Source organism: Anopheles funestus, chromosome 2RL (genome assembly GCF_943734845.2).
Source record: "Anopheles funestus chromosome 2RL, idAnoFuneDA-416_04, whole genome shotgun sequence".
Classification (NCBI taxonomy): domain Eukaryota; kingdom Metazoa; phylum Arthropoda; class Insecta; order Diptera; family Culicidae; genus Anopheles; species Anopheles funestus.
Window position 1 is genome coordinate 69,308,501 of NC_064598.1, and position 15,162 is coordinate 69,323,662.

A 15,162-nucleotide genomic window follows, 5' to 3' on the forward strand; every position below is an offset into this window, starting at 1 on the left:
ATGGGAAAAGTTGTGAAGCGAGAGCTTTTGCGACAAGCATAACACATCAAGAGGGATTTGCTAAACACATTCAAAACCCGTCCGATTTAAATGAGAACTCGAGATGTACTTTGATAAGAGGATAGGTTTGAATCATTTATCCTACGTTACGTAGTCAATTAGGGATGAACAATTGCATGCAGTGTGCAGTAACAAGTATTTTATAGTTGGTAGAGAAAGTAAAATTAATAGAGAAACAATCACATTAGCTAACGGACGATAAAACATAAAACAAACTAAAGCAGACCAGGGAATTCTTAAATTCTAATTATAATTTAAAATTTTTCTTAATTGCAAAACATAAAAATTTGATCACGAACAAGAAATGTTCGAATTGTGATAATCAGACCCGGAAGTTTGTAAATATTTCGTTTCATATTTACTTAGGTCTAGGATTGTTCCAAATAATCTTATACAATATCTAAATATTACAGATTCAAGGATATTTTTTATGATCTATGAGACGAGTCGCCAGTATATCAAGATCTAAAACCAAAAAAAGAAATCTTAGTACCATAAACAAATAAAGCAATAACATAAGCGGACATTTTAACATAATACGCAAAAAACGTTAAAACAAGAAAAAGAGGATAGATTAAGTACAAGAAAACAAAGGATCAAACAAAGGAATGGTTTAGTTTCAATAAAAAGTGCTAAATAGAATAACCTTGACAAGGGAAAAAATGTTGTTTCTTACAAAACCTAATCAATTCAAACAGATGGCAACAGCACAAGCTTAAGTACTATTTAATTAACCACATTATTGAGTTGCTTTTAAATCTATTGCCGACCAAAGAAATGAATCAAGAAGTTTAATTAAAACCTACTCTACTCTCCACTCTACCGAGTTTGCTGACTCAACATATTATTCACATTGAGGCGTACCGTCCGCGCAAAGGTGCTTTCTTGCAAATCTATGCTATCTCGTAGCATGTTCGTAGCTCTAAAGGGTGCTTGTTAGGGACGCGTGTGGTTTCAATGATTGCTCTACTCGGACTCGTTTATTCTCTCTAAATTTTGTTCTTATTCTAGTTCTTCTTTGTTATTCGTTAATTCAAAGTTCATTATAGCATCTCCCATAACTTAGTATAAATGTAAACATCCAACATTCCGACCACCTAAAATCCGTTATTTTACTTAAGTGGTAATTTTACTTAATCTTGAGTTCAATTCATTATTTCGTAACGGCGTTATAACAACTAGTATTCCGAGTTGTAACTTAAAGTAAGTAATCAATTTCATATTTTACTGCAACCTAATTCCCTTTCCGATATTTTAAATTCACTCAGATTCCTCTTACGAGACGCTCTAGTTCCTGCTATCTGCCCTTTACCCCCTAATTTTCCGTTGGTAATATGCTTAATTTAACCACAGGACGCTTTACGTTCGACGCTTGTGCAGTGCGCAACGTGACCACTCTGACGACTCCATCCTTGCCTGGATGTACTTCAGTTATGCGTGCTAGCGGCCACTTCATCGGAGGCATGTTGTCTTCATGGAGTATTACAAGCATTCCAGGCTTGATCGGAACAGCGGGGTTGTGCCATTTTGTCCTTGCTCTTAGCTGTTGCAAGTACTCGCGCTGCCACCGCGACCAGAAGTGCTGAAGCCTTTGTTGCATCACACGCCAATGATTCAATCGATTTTCTGGTATGTCCTTCAAGTCAATTTCTGAAATATATTTCAAATGAGAACCGGTTAGAAAATGACCTGGAGTAAGGGCTTCTAAATCAGTCGAATCCGCAGATAACTCAGTGAGTGGGCGTGAATTGAGGCACGCCTCAATTTCCGTCAGCAGTGTTGTCAGGTCTTCGTAGCTTGCCGCAGCTGTACCCAGGACTCTGATTAGATGATATTTCATGGAACGTACAGCTGCTTCCCATAAGCCTCCAAAGTGCGGGGCTCGTGGAGGGATGAACTTCCATTTTATTCCTCTTTCCGCCGTCCAGTTGGTGATTGCCTCCTTATGGTTTGACGACTGGAGTAACTCATGCAGCCGCTGAAGTTCATTCGCGGCACCCTTGAAGTTTGTTCCGTTGTCAGAGTTGATCTCTGATACTGCTCCTCGCCGTGAAACAAATCTTCTAAGAGCCGCTAAAAACGACTGCTATGAACGCCTTGGTTGGTGCTGCTCGTCGGTGATGTGCCTTTATCATTACCGGTCCGCAATAATCAACTCCTGATATCGCGAAAGGTCGCGCCTTATTCACACGTGTAGTCGGAAGAGGAGCCATGGGTTGTATAATTAACTTCGGTTTGGACTTGAAGCACCTTATACATTGATGGTAAGCTCGCCTCACTACTGATCTTGCTCCCATGATCCAAAATCGCTGTCTGATGGTCGTTATCATTAATTGTGGTCCAGCGTGCAATAATTCGGCATGATAATGTTCGGCTAACAGTTTCGCTAACGCATGACGTTTGGCGATTACTATTGGATACTTAACGTCTTCTGAAAGCTTTGCATTTCCAATACGGGTCTGCACTCTCAGGATACCCTTGTCGTCTACTGTAACATTGCATCCTTTCAGCAACGATGTTGTAGCTATGTTCTTTCCCGTACCTAGTGTCTTCAGTTCTTCGGCGAAACTATCTCGTTGAGCGATACGACAAATTGCGTCTTCTGCATGCCTTAGCTCTTCAGACGTCAGCGCTGTTGATTCCCCTTGATGATTTTGTTTCCGCAAAGCAGCAATGTAACGCAAGCAATATGCAATCACTCTTCTCAATTTCGCGTATGTTGAATATCGCGAAAATATTCGATCTGAGAAACTCTCTTCTTTCTCGGACATTACTAACAGCGTGGTTGCACGCTGTTCCTCTACAATTGTCAGTTTACCCACAGGAGGTTCTGGCCACTGATCTTCAGATTGGGAAAGCCAACCAGGCCCCGACCACCATAGTGCACTCTGCTGCAAGAATTCTTCCGGATCACATCCTCTCGATGCCAAATCGCTTGGATTTTCCTTACCAGGAACATGTCTCCACTCTACCCCTCTGGTTAACGCCTGAATCTTTGCAGTCCTGTTGGCAACAAAAGTTTTCCAACGAGAGTGTGGCGATTGAATCCAATGCCATGTCGTGAGAGAATCAGTCCACATGTAGCAAGACACATCGGTTACCAACGCCTCCTTCACCACACTATACAATCTACTTCCAAGTAATGCTCCACACAATTCAAGTCTAGCAATGGTCATTCTCTGCGATAAAGGTGCTACTTTAGACTTCGAAATTAATAGATGAACCACAACTGTTCCTGTCGCTGCCAGACTACGAACATAACAGCACGCACCGTATCCCTTTTCGGATGCATCGCAGAATATGTGCAACTGATATTGCTCGGCGGAATTGGATACTGCTAATCGTGGTATTTTCACATCTTCTAACAGCTTCAGTTGGGTAACAAATGATGACCATTCTTGACTTATTGGTTTTGGCAGCTCCTTATCCCAACTCCAAGGTTTTCCTTCCGCATCTTTCAATGCCCATATCGTCTGCATAATGAGCTTCGCTCTCATCTTGACCGGGTCCAAGAATCCCAACGGATCATACAATCGAGCGATACATGATAAAACATGTGTTTTTGTTTTGACTTCTACTTCGCTTGGTACCCGTACCTGGACCTTTAAAGTATCTTTGCTTGGAGTCCAAACCAATCCTAGTGTTGAAATTGAGTCTTGTTCAGTGGCAAGTTCTAACTGACTGCCGGTTGCATGCTGCTCACTGGGAATACCGATTAACGCTCCATGATGATTTGATGCCCATTTCCGTAAGCAGAACTGACCTTCGTTCATTAACTTATTTAACTGATCCGCCATTTCTCGAGCCTCTTGAACGGAATCTGCACCTGACAACAAATCATCAACGTAAAAATCCCTTTTGCATGCTAACGCCTTTGGGTACTTGCTTCCGTGGTCTTCAAAAATACGCTGTAGCGTACGTACAGCTAGGAAAGGTGCACATGCTGTGCCATACGTCACGGTTTTAAGCTCGTACACTCTTAGCTGTTCTCCAGAATGATCTCTCCACAGGATTCTCTGCAATGCCTTATCGTTGTCATCTACTAGCACCTGCCGGTACATTTTCGCCACATCCGCCACCACAGCAATCTTCTTCATCCGGAACCTCAACTGTATGCATATGATGTTTTCTTGTATCTGAGGTCCGGTGATCAGGACATCGTTCAGCGATCGCCCTGAGCTCGTCTTGCAAGATGCATCGAAGACTACCCTGCATCTCGTCGTTGAACTTCCAGCCTTCCACACAGCGTGATGTGGAAGATAATATGCCACCTCCGAACTCTTCCCCTCGAACTCCGAGTATGTGCCTATACAGGACATATGGCCCAAGCTTATATATTCCTGCATGAACTCCTTATAAGCATCGTTAAGTTCCTTTTCTCTTCTCATTCTTCGCTCTATTGCCAAAAACCGTCTCAAGGCAATCTCCCGTGACTCACCAAGCAATGTTGAAAACTGTGGTAATTTAGGAAGAGTTACAATGTACCTGCCATCTCTACTACGCCGAGTTGTCTCCTCATAATGTTTCATACATGCGATGTCATCTTCTGACGGAATCCTTTCTTCTGGCAAATTTTCGAGCGATACGAGACGATCCATCGAGTTGTTAAAGCGTTCTTCCATCACGCTACAGCAGGCAAGATCATATTGGTTCGTGTCTTCGGGGTTCGTAATCATTTTTCCACTTACAATCCACCCAAGCTTGGTTTTCAATAACCTTGGAAGGTTCGGCGCTAAACTTAATTGTCCTTGCTCCAACAGCTCAGCAAATATCTCTGCACCAAGGAGTAGATCAATCTTCTCACGTTTATTAAAACCTGGATCAGCCAATACAAACCCTGATGGTATGTTCCATTGCTGTACATCTATTGACCTTGGAGGAAAGTCTGCGGTGACACTTGTTAGCACGAGGAACTCTAATGTGGCCGCATGTGAGGAGTTTACTGATTTGACCGTAGTTGTAACTGTACTGCTTGAGGTCAAGGCCACCGTTCCTACTCCAAACAGAGGTTTCTGTACTCGCGTCTTCCGCAACTTTAACTGTTGAGCTAAACGTTCGGTTATGAAGTTAGATTGAGCGCCCATATCCAATAACGCTCGCGCCGGCACAGGTTCACCATTCCAGTTCGACACCAACACTTGTGCCGTAGATAACCAAATCATTTTCCTTTCCTGCTTACTGCCGTCCTGTAATGTTGCACTAATGGGGACGACTTGCGTTTCACTGACAGCAGATGCATTCTTATCACACAGTAACGAATGGTGTCTTCTTTTACAATGTTCACACCTCGAATGCGATCGACAAAACCTAATACTGTGACCACTCCTCAGACAGTTAAAACACAGCCTATGTTCCTTAACCTGTTCTTGTCGCTGCGAACGGTCCATAGTTGAAAAGGAACTACACTTTGATAACACATGATCAGCCTTGCACACCGGGCACACAATTACTGATGGGTTCGTCGTTTGAACGGAACACGCTAACGATGTTGCATTGTCTTTCTTCGACCGAGGAATTTGATTTCGCACACCACTGACTGTTTTTGCTGGTTTAGTATCAATTGACGTTTTGTTTCGCATAGTACAACTATTAAGGATCTTGATTTGCTTCTCACAAAAAATCATTAATTCCTTATACGAATCAGCTTCTTGGTCAGCCGAGTGTTGCTCCCATGCTAGAAGCGTTTTAGGATCAAACTTATAAATCACGAGCGACGTTAACGGTGTGTCCCAATGCTTTACCGGTTCACTTGTTCGTTCCATGCCTCTCACTAATCTCTTTGTCTCGTTCACTAAACGCGATAATTCTTCGACCGACGATCCATTCATTGGTTCCAACTGATATAATGCCTTAAAATGTTCCCTTTTTATACGCTTGGAATCATCATAGCGTTCGTGTAATGATTTCCACGTAATATCGTAATTCTCAGCTATGAGTTGAGTGTGATCGTATAAAGTAGCTGCGTCTCCCTTCAAGGCTGTTAACAAATATTGCAGCTTGGTTACGTCTGAAAGTTCAACCACCTCATGAACCATGGATGTGAAACGGTCCTTAAAGGTTAGCCATTTTGTGACGTCACCATCGAACGAAGGCAAATTTATTTCCGGTAGCCGTACTTTAGGGCGATACGTAGATGTTTGCAATATTGTGCTACTAGCTGCTGGCATCATTATAGCTTCCGGATGCAAGTTACTCTTAAGAAATCCCTTTACTTCGATAAAGGTTTTATTAAATTGTTTATATTCCTCCACTAAGGCATCTTCATCACAATCGTCTTCATGCAGTAATTGTCTTCGCGCACTAATGAACTCGCTTCTCACGTCCTCCAGCTGCTCCAATTGCACTTGTACTTGCACGCTGTGCCTTTCTGCATTGTAATCATCCACAAATTCTTTAAATTGATCGATACTACGCAAACAGTCACTGTAAATTCTCTTCAACCTGCGAAACTGTCGATCCGTTATGGGGGCAGGTTGAACCACTACCTTATCCCCAGTGGACGCTGTGGAACCAGTCGGCTGGTCCGTGGTAGGCATATTGGTGAATTAAATTATTCCGGTCCGACACTATCGTTCCTTTAATCACCAGAACTTATAATGAGCTTAAAGCCACTAGTTTGTCTCCGATAAACGATGGATTTAATTCGGGTATTGAAAGTACGCATAAACTTATTACCCACACTGTAACCATGTGACGCGCTTCTACGATACCGAAATGGCTGCACTGATATGGCAGTATCGTTTCTATACAGTCTCAACACGCACTACGCGTAAACGTTACACACACATTGCACCTGACGCGCACAGTCTGAGCCAATCAACCACGATGCCGTTGACCTCACAAATCGCCAAAAGTGTCTGCGAATCAATTCACTTCGCTTCACACTAATACGTCCAATCACTTATCAGTGATCATCGGGTTAGAGATCGCTCGCTCTCGTATTAATGTTTCACACGCAGCACAACCACTTTAAGAAATGAACCTTTTACACGTTCAAAGTTCCTTTGCTGCACACGAATGCGTATACCGACGCATCACTAGTACTCTTACAAGTGCGCAGAAAGTATGGTTAATAAGAATTCACTTATTATCCCACAGTGTAATCACTTCTAACTGTTGGCAATGATATATTTTCAACTGTAAGCCCTGTCCCTAATCCAGCGATCCGGCTCGAAGGACCAATGTTCGTAGCTCTAAAGGGTGCTTGTTAGGGACGCGTGTGGTTTCAATGATTGCTCTACTCGGACTCGTTTATTCTCTCTAAATTTTGTTCTTATTCTAGTTCTTCTTTGTTATTCGTTAATTCAAAGTTCATTATAGCATCTCCCATAACTTAGTATAAATGTAAACATCCAACAGCTGCTCTGGCGCATTACTTCACAAGATTCATTTCTATATGTTTGCGACTTTCTTCTTTTATTTCTACTAATCGGATAAAGCGTACCCATTGTCAAGAAATCAACCACGAACGCTTTACCGGCAAACCATCCGCTCGGTGCTCTTTTTGCCCGTAAGGAATTTATGAAACAAAATACACCAACACACAATAATAATACAAAAAAAAGCTGGCAGCAAAGCTTAGAACAATCTCGAGGAAAAGCCGGCATACTTTAGGGGGGGGGGGAACCGGATAGAAAAAATGACCATTTTTGCGGTTGGAAAGTTTGTACCTCGCACAAGCAACGGCAAACCCCGGGCCCCGGCTTCGGTGTTCGGTGTTCGGCAAGCAAAAAGGGATAAAGAAAAATCGCCACAACAAACACAGAAGAATCTTTGCACAGATCCGTTTATCTTTGGCCCATCCTTGCAAAGGGGCCGCAGACATTTTTCCAACAGGCAGGAAAACCCACCCACCTTACGCAACCCACACATACACATACCATCCGGCAAAAAAAGGAAAATATAAAATGTTTCGCCACAAATGGACATCCTTTGATTGGCATTGTTGAGGCATGTTGGGGGTTTACTTGTTCTTCCGATTTTGGCATCGCTGCTGGCTGCCTTAAAGAAGAAAAAAAGGTTGGAAGATGAGGAAGGCCAAAAAAAAAGGAATACCAACTTTAAAGAAACCCAAAATACACAACCGCAAAAACCAACTCAAAAGAAATAGAATAAATATTCCGCTTGCCGCTAGTTTCGCTGCATGGCTGCCCTCCTGCGAGTGCTGGGCGTTACGGCGCTATTCCGAAGCCAATCGTTTGATGTGGGTGAAAATGAGAACAAACGGTAGCGGCTCGTTTGTTCTTTCGTATTTGTGGCCCCTTTAGAAAAAGCCATGTCCAGGGGTGCGTTGTAGGGGAAGCAAAGATAATGTTCAAGCACTAATTTAATCAAAAGATTGGGTGAATTTAAAGTAGGCCTGTTTTTCTTGATTCAAAAGTGTTGATTTTTTATTTAACTTTCCTATGTAGTGGAATTATTACTTGCATTGGTCACGAATGATAAGTAGCATTCGGTGTATCTTACAACAACCTAATTCAATTTGGGACCTACCTTTGTGTGCAGAGTAGCGATTTAAAGTGTTTGATTAGAAATAATGTTTCGAAATGGAAATAACGAAGCTCGAGGTTATACCCACATAGGTAGGTACCTAACCATTTTTTAATTTGCGAATCTGTTGAGATAAATTATTGTATCCTAGTAGCCATTGTTTCAAGGTGGCAGCGTGATCGGTAGTTAATATTATACCAACCAACGTACATAATGCATCGACGAACAACAACACGAAGCATTGCACAACCTGAGCTAATCCACATGCCATGGCATATATCCTTGCCGGATGAGAAGCCAAACAAGAGCAAAGACCGGTTAAAGCAATCATCAAATTACGTTTTACGTGTAAGTCATACTTCATTTGATTTATCAATCTTTCTGTAACAATTCAAATCCCTCCTTTCTCCTTCCAGGCATCAAAAAGCAAGAAATATCAATTCATATCCAACTTTACCCTCCAGCGTGTAGCGGATGGAAAGGAGTTGGAATCAATATTGAAAGAGAAAGGATTTTTTAATTCCTCATGCTGCTTAACAATGGGCGAACAAATCGATCTAAACTCCGGTGAAAATTTCTTACCGCTGGAGATGTTTGACGATTGGGATTACGATACATTCGATCCTGAAGTTTTAGCCATTTGGAAAAATGCGGAGGCTCTAGCAATTTTGCCTCCTTACACTGACTGGCAAAAAGTGCTGGTTGTCAACTATGAACCGGGATTAAATTATTGGCAGGTGACAAAAGCAGGTACCTCCACGGCGTTTCGAATTCCTCGCCTTCATCTGTACTTTCCCTTCGAAGATCCGTACAAGTTCGCGGATCGCAATGTCGCTGCAGTGAAAGCCCGTGAAATGGCAGAAAATGCGATCCGTTTTCAGTTCCTGTGCAAACACATTTCCAGCGATGGCTGCTTTGCCCCGGGTCGCCTACTCGAGCAAAGTGTACTGCGGCGCTCTAGTGAGGAGATCTACGGTATATTTAAACATCTATACGAAAGCTACCACATTGCCTTGGCCGTAGGAAAACATCTCAATCTCGACAGTTCTTCGTCAATCAAGCAACCAACCATCGGCTGTTTAGATTCAATGAAATACAAACCTTCGCATGGGTATAATTCCACAAGCATCACATTGCTGCTCGATTGTTTCAGGCGCAGTACCTTACTCTGTGACCGAAATGTGTTCCATGCAATGCGCTTTGTACATCAAGAGTGTGAGATGGTGCGAAGGCTTCCGCTGTTTATCGTGGCAAACGAGAAACCTATCCCACTGGAAGAGTACGAGAAGCAAAACCTTACGCAAGCGAACAAAACGATGAAATATCTCCAGAACACCTGGATCGAACGTTCTACCATGCATCTGAACCGGATATTATCGCGCATTGGCAAGGGAAACTTCTATATAGGTGTATCGAGCTGGAATATCTACTCGGTAATGAAGTTGAAGCGTCTTATCGAACAGGTGCTGTACCGCATGCAGGACGCACTGAGAGATCTCCTGCTTGACTCAACTGCCGCATACGCTAATTTTCTCGTGAACGATTGTAGCGCCATACTGTCGATAGGGGATGACTACTGCTGGGATGGAAATCTCATCGACAGCCCATTCGAACCAAAGCGTCCGGCAGTGTTCTATCTCACACTGGAGATGGGTCAAGAAACTCCATACTATTCGACCGATCCGGATTCGTTTCCCAAAACTCTACGCTGCATAATGGACGATACCTTGACGGAGTGTCACTTTGTACATACTATCGAACCGTCCTTGATGAAATCTCTTATTTTCGCAGAAAACCTATTCTTATCCTCGCTGGGGCTTCTTGATCCGATAATCGTTAAACGACGGGAAGCATTACTAGAGTATTATCGCAAATCTCTGCTTCCTCTGCGTGCTTATGCCTCACGGTACACCGCCTACAGGGAGCTGTTCTTTACCAACGTGAAGGAATTTGTGGAACAGATAAAGAGCGCTGACAAATCATCGTCCGAGATCAAAGAGGACATTGCATTACAGATTCGCTTGCGAGAAAACTTGGAACACACTGTCCCGCTTTGTATCGTTATCGGACCGTATTGGATAAATGTACAACCGCTACGAGAAGCTTTAATCCGCAAGCGTGTAGAATTGACAGCAGCCCTGCTTAAGATGCTGACGGAAAAGTTGCGACTGAAGACGGCGGACGTGATAGCATGCTACAACACTATCAATGAGCGGATGTGTGAAAAACCTGCCTCAATCGAACACATCTATGACATCCGTGCGTACATTGAGGATGTGCCGGAATTGGTAACTCGGCTGGAAGATCGTATGCGAAGCATCCTGTACGAGTACGAGATATTGGAAGGCTTTCTGCACAATCTACCGGATGCAGACTTTCAGCAGAAATGGAACGCTCTCGCCTATCCCCGATTGGTGCTGAAGCAGATGGTTTCGGTGAAGGAATTCCACGAATCCGAGGTGGACCGGTTCCGCAAGCAACAGTTTGCGGACGAGGCCACCTTTACCGCTAGCATCGAAGACATCAATGCGTACATCTCCAAGTTTACCACACTGTACGATGTGTCCAAGGTGTCCGAAATGTCCGTTGAAGTACGGCGTCTCTGGAAGACACTTCAAGAACTGATCGATCAGGGTCACATCATGAACCGGCGCCAGGAGCTGTTTGAAATGCCACCGATTAGTTTGAATAATTTATTCGAGCTTCGGAACAACTTCAAAGCCTACCGGGAACTCTGGACGGTGGCGGCCGACTATTTAAAGCTGGAAGAAACTTGGATCGGAAACCCTTTGGCCAGCGTTGACCTGGAAGGTGTACGCAGGGGATTACAGCAGACGCATGATTGCTTGAAAGATTTGCTGCCACTATTCCGGGACCAGCCACAGCTGCTCGCCGTGCTGGAGCACTTTGTAACGGTTGTGGAAGCTTTCCGACCGAACTTAGACATTATGGAGCTTCTGAAGTGTCCATTCCTGGAAGCAATTCACTGGGGTCAGCTGGCAAAGGAAATCGGTGTCAAGGGCAAGCTGTCGGTGGACGTTGGGTTCGATGTGTTTTTGGAGCATGGGTTCCGAGATCATCTCGAGACGGTTCGACGGGTTGTTGTGAAAGCGGAACAGTTACGTTTGGAGCAGGAGGCACTTTGGGCGGAAGAGGAACGCATTAGACAGATAGAAGAGGACTACAGGCGTGCTCGTGCCGAACGTCGACTGAAACGAACCGATATTTAAACACTTTGTGTCTGGAATTGTGTCTTCCTTTTTTCACTTAATGGTCCACAACGTCATCGGTTGCTAGGTCCTTTCGTACGACGCCACTGTCTTTGAACCACTGGGCGCCTCCATTGATGTAATTATATTTAAAAGTACTAACGAGCACATGTACAATTTAGCCACTTGAAACTCAATGTTTAAAATTAAATTGTCTCGAACTGGAAAAAAACTCGAACAAATCTTTTAATTGCCCCATAAGCTATGCGCTCTGCAAATGTTTATTAACACTACATTTCCTTCGATACGTTCATTGTTTAGTAACTCTTTCCAACCTCCTTCCAATATTAATATCATTGCCCACTTCATGGGTTGCCTTCATTGCCTCGAGTATTCGGACGAGTCAAACGATCCAACGAAACAAACGGATATCCAGAAAAAATAAAAATAAAAAAGAATTTGCAAAATAAATATCACAGCACACATTCGGGCGGATTGTGGAAAGTGCCAGGATGTTATTTTCTCGAGAAACTCATCAAGCCTCAGCACCCTCGCACCAAACCGATCGTCCGAACGTGGTTGCATGGAAAAAGTTTTCCTACACCAAAAAAAACCCAACCAACAAATAAGCGGATGATAAAAGTGAATGTGAAACGATGGTGAGCAATCCCGAACATCGGGAACCGGTTCGGGTTTGGGTCATTGCCGGCAGTCTCGACACTCCCGTGCACTGGGAAGGCACTAGGAGAGGTGGCGTAAAATCCGGCTAGCTAGTTATATTTTGGCTGAGTTTGCTTTTATGTGCCTTTATTGTTGTTATTATCGCCCGTGGATGTAAAATTAAACATAAATATTTAATGAAAGGCACCCAGAGCGTGTGCCGTAAATGGGGAACCGAAACAGCAAGACGAGTCGACGAAAGTTGCCACTCTCGGTTCACAGTTTTGAAACGGTGGGTGGGTTGGTTGTTGAATGTTGCATTATATTTTAATGCTATTTGGCTTCCCGTGCTTTTTTTTCGGTCATTGAATTTTCACAAGTGTTTTTTTCAGAAACGATTTCGAGTTTTTTTTTATCCTTTCACTATCACTATCCGAAGGAAAGCGATGGGTTTGCGGAAGGGAGTAAGAGTGGAAAAGTTCAGTTTCATGTTTAATTCACCACCATTTCTCACACCACGAAAAGGACCATACCCATAAAGGACCTTAACACGTTTTAGTTACCCACTAATTAAGGTTTTTGGGTTAAAATCGAAAGGATTTGAGTTTTTTTATCCTTTTATTAGCACCAACTCTATTTCTGATTGAGCTTTTCACGAACCATTTGAAATGGCTCCTTATCTATCTGGCAATTGGGAAACGTTCCCATCAAACCTCCCTCGTTGGAATGTGTTTTTATTTACTTTCACATCTTCATTAACTGTTTTACTACACGATAGAAAGGAATGAGTTAAATACTGATTCCCAACGAAACAAACGATTCACCAAATTTAAAGCCTTAAACGAAGCACTGGTTAAGCTGTTTAGCTTTAAACACTTATTCAGAGTTTTGAGAACTAGTAAAGCAGTGTAATGCTTCCGTATTGCTTCTACAAACCAAACCAAATTTAATATGCATCAACCTTTGTTCGCATCACGTTCGGTGCGCGATTCTAAAATATTCCAACAAGAACAGAACAGAACAGAACAGAAAAAAAACAAAAATCATTCTAATGCTGCTCGGCTATTGCGCTCGCCTGGCAAAAGCCCCCTTTTGTATTATTAAATATTAAACCCGTCCGAAGGCAATACGACGCAATCTGCATCGCAATCGAGCCGATGAAGCGAGCGAATGCAAATAAACTTTCAAGCTCAACTCGTTCCGGTGTGCCAATGGAACTGAAAACATGGCGATGAAACAGAGCTGAGGAAAAATCTCAACACCACAAAAACGTACCCAGACACACGCACACGAAACATTGTGCCCCTGTGGCACCAGTGCTAGAAGCTTTCGTACCTTTTAGGTACGGTGGGTAACGATAATTATACAATTATACAATCGCAACAGCTGTGGCAGTCGTTGCAAGTCGACGGGGCTTATTAAATATCTTTGCCCTACTCATGGCCGCTCAAGTCTAGCGCAGAATACGAACGTGCCACGATGGTATGATTGGAGCGACTGTTAAGATTTTCCCAAGGCGCGCCACCGAACGTCTAACGGCCGACTGGTGGCGTGGATGAAATCACTCCCTCTGAACTCCCTCGTGGTGTCTGTGGGTGTGTGTGTGAGTAACACCAGGGCAGGGCGTTTCATTTTACAGCACAACATTAACGTTTTAAAGGGAAATGCGGGTGTAGCATATCCATAATTTCCTTTCCCCTTCTTCCGGCGCAAACTCACAGCCGTCCGTCCCCTGATCGCATTCTGATCCACCATTCCAATATTCCACATTCCCTTCAGAGGGTAGAAACTTCCAGTGCTAATTATGTTCATAAATATGGGGCGAAACATTTGTCGTCAACCTTTCAATGTCTTTAACGTGAAGGCACAACCACTAGTGTGAGCAGCTAGTTTCACTTTTCAAAAACGTGATTTGAACAAAATTTCATAAACACCGAAACGAAAGCAACATGAAACATGGGGTGCATTTAATAAGAGTTCATTGATATGCAAAAATGTGCAACGATGAAAAACAATAAACAATGGAAATTATTTCATTTGCTGAATATTCAAGATGGGGTTTTTTCTTGTAGTAAAGTATTTTTTTTAAATAAGGTAAAATTCTAAGGACAAATTTTAATAACTGTTACTTTAAAGTACAGTACAAAAATGATTTGATCGCAAGATTTAATAAAAAGATACAACAAATTAGTTATAAAACATATTAACACATGAATCCACTTTGACATATCCTCTGAGAAGTTCAATATACCTTTTTTATAAAACGAAGAAAAGGACTAATATAAAACAATTTTTGAATAAGGAAACAAAAAGAGAAGCATGAGTAATCAAACAATAATAGAAGAAATCAAGCAGTAGAAATAAAAGAAAAGTAACATAAAACTAGCATATTAAAACATCACGACAGTTATGCAAGTAACCTTTTAAAAAATGCATGGAAAATGAAAGAAAACTTATCAATTACAAACAAACTTACTCCTCCTGCTAACTTCACTTAGGTTTCTTAGCTCTCCAACGCCGTTGAAAACGTTACAAACGCTCAAAAGAAATAATGCCACCAGCATCCACCAGCCAGCAAGCCACCACTTGCTGCATATTGCTATAATAAATTAATCAATAGGTGTGACGGGAATATTAATTAAAGCCCATAAAATCGGAGAAAATTAATTACACAACTGCCACCGGCAGCACGCATTTGCTCCCGGGGAAAGGTGTCAAACGGTATTTGCCATCGAAAACATCG

The 15,162-nt window shown here is 42.6% G+C and overlaps 1 protein-coding gene across 1 annotated transcript; it reads left to right on the forward strand.

Moving 5' to 3' along the window:
- Positions 1 to 806: 806 nt before the first annotated feature.
- Positions 807 to 12,680, forward strand: LOC125766307 (dynein axonemal heavy chain 1). The gene is made up of 3 exons (XM_049432127.1): positions 807 to 965; positions 7,420 to 8,898; positions 8,967 to 12,680. The coding sequence occupies exons 2-3, from the start codon at positions 8,764 to 8,766 to the stop codon at positions 11,778 to 11,780; spliced, it is 2,949 nt and encodes a 982-aa protein (XP_049288084.1). The 5' UTR covers positions 807 to 965; positions 7,420 to 8,763; the 3' UTR covers positions 11,781 to 12,680.
- Positions 12,681 to 15,162: the final 2,482 nt, after the last annotated feature.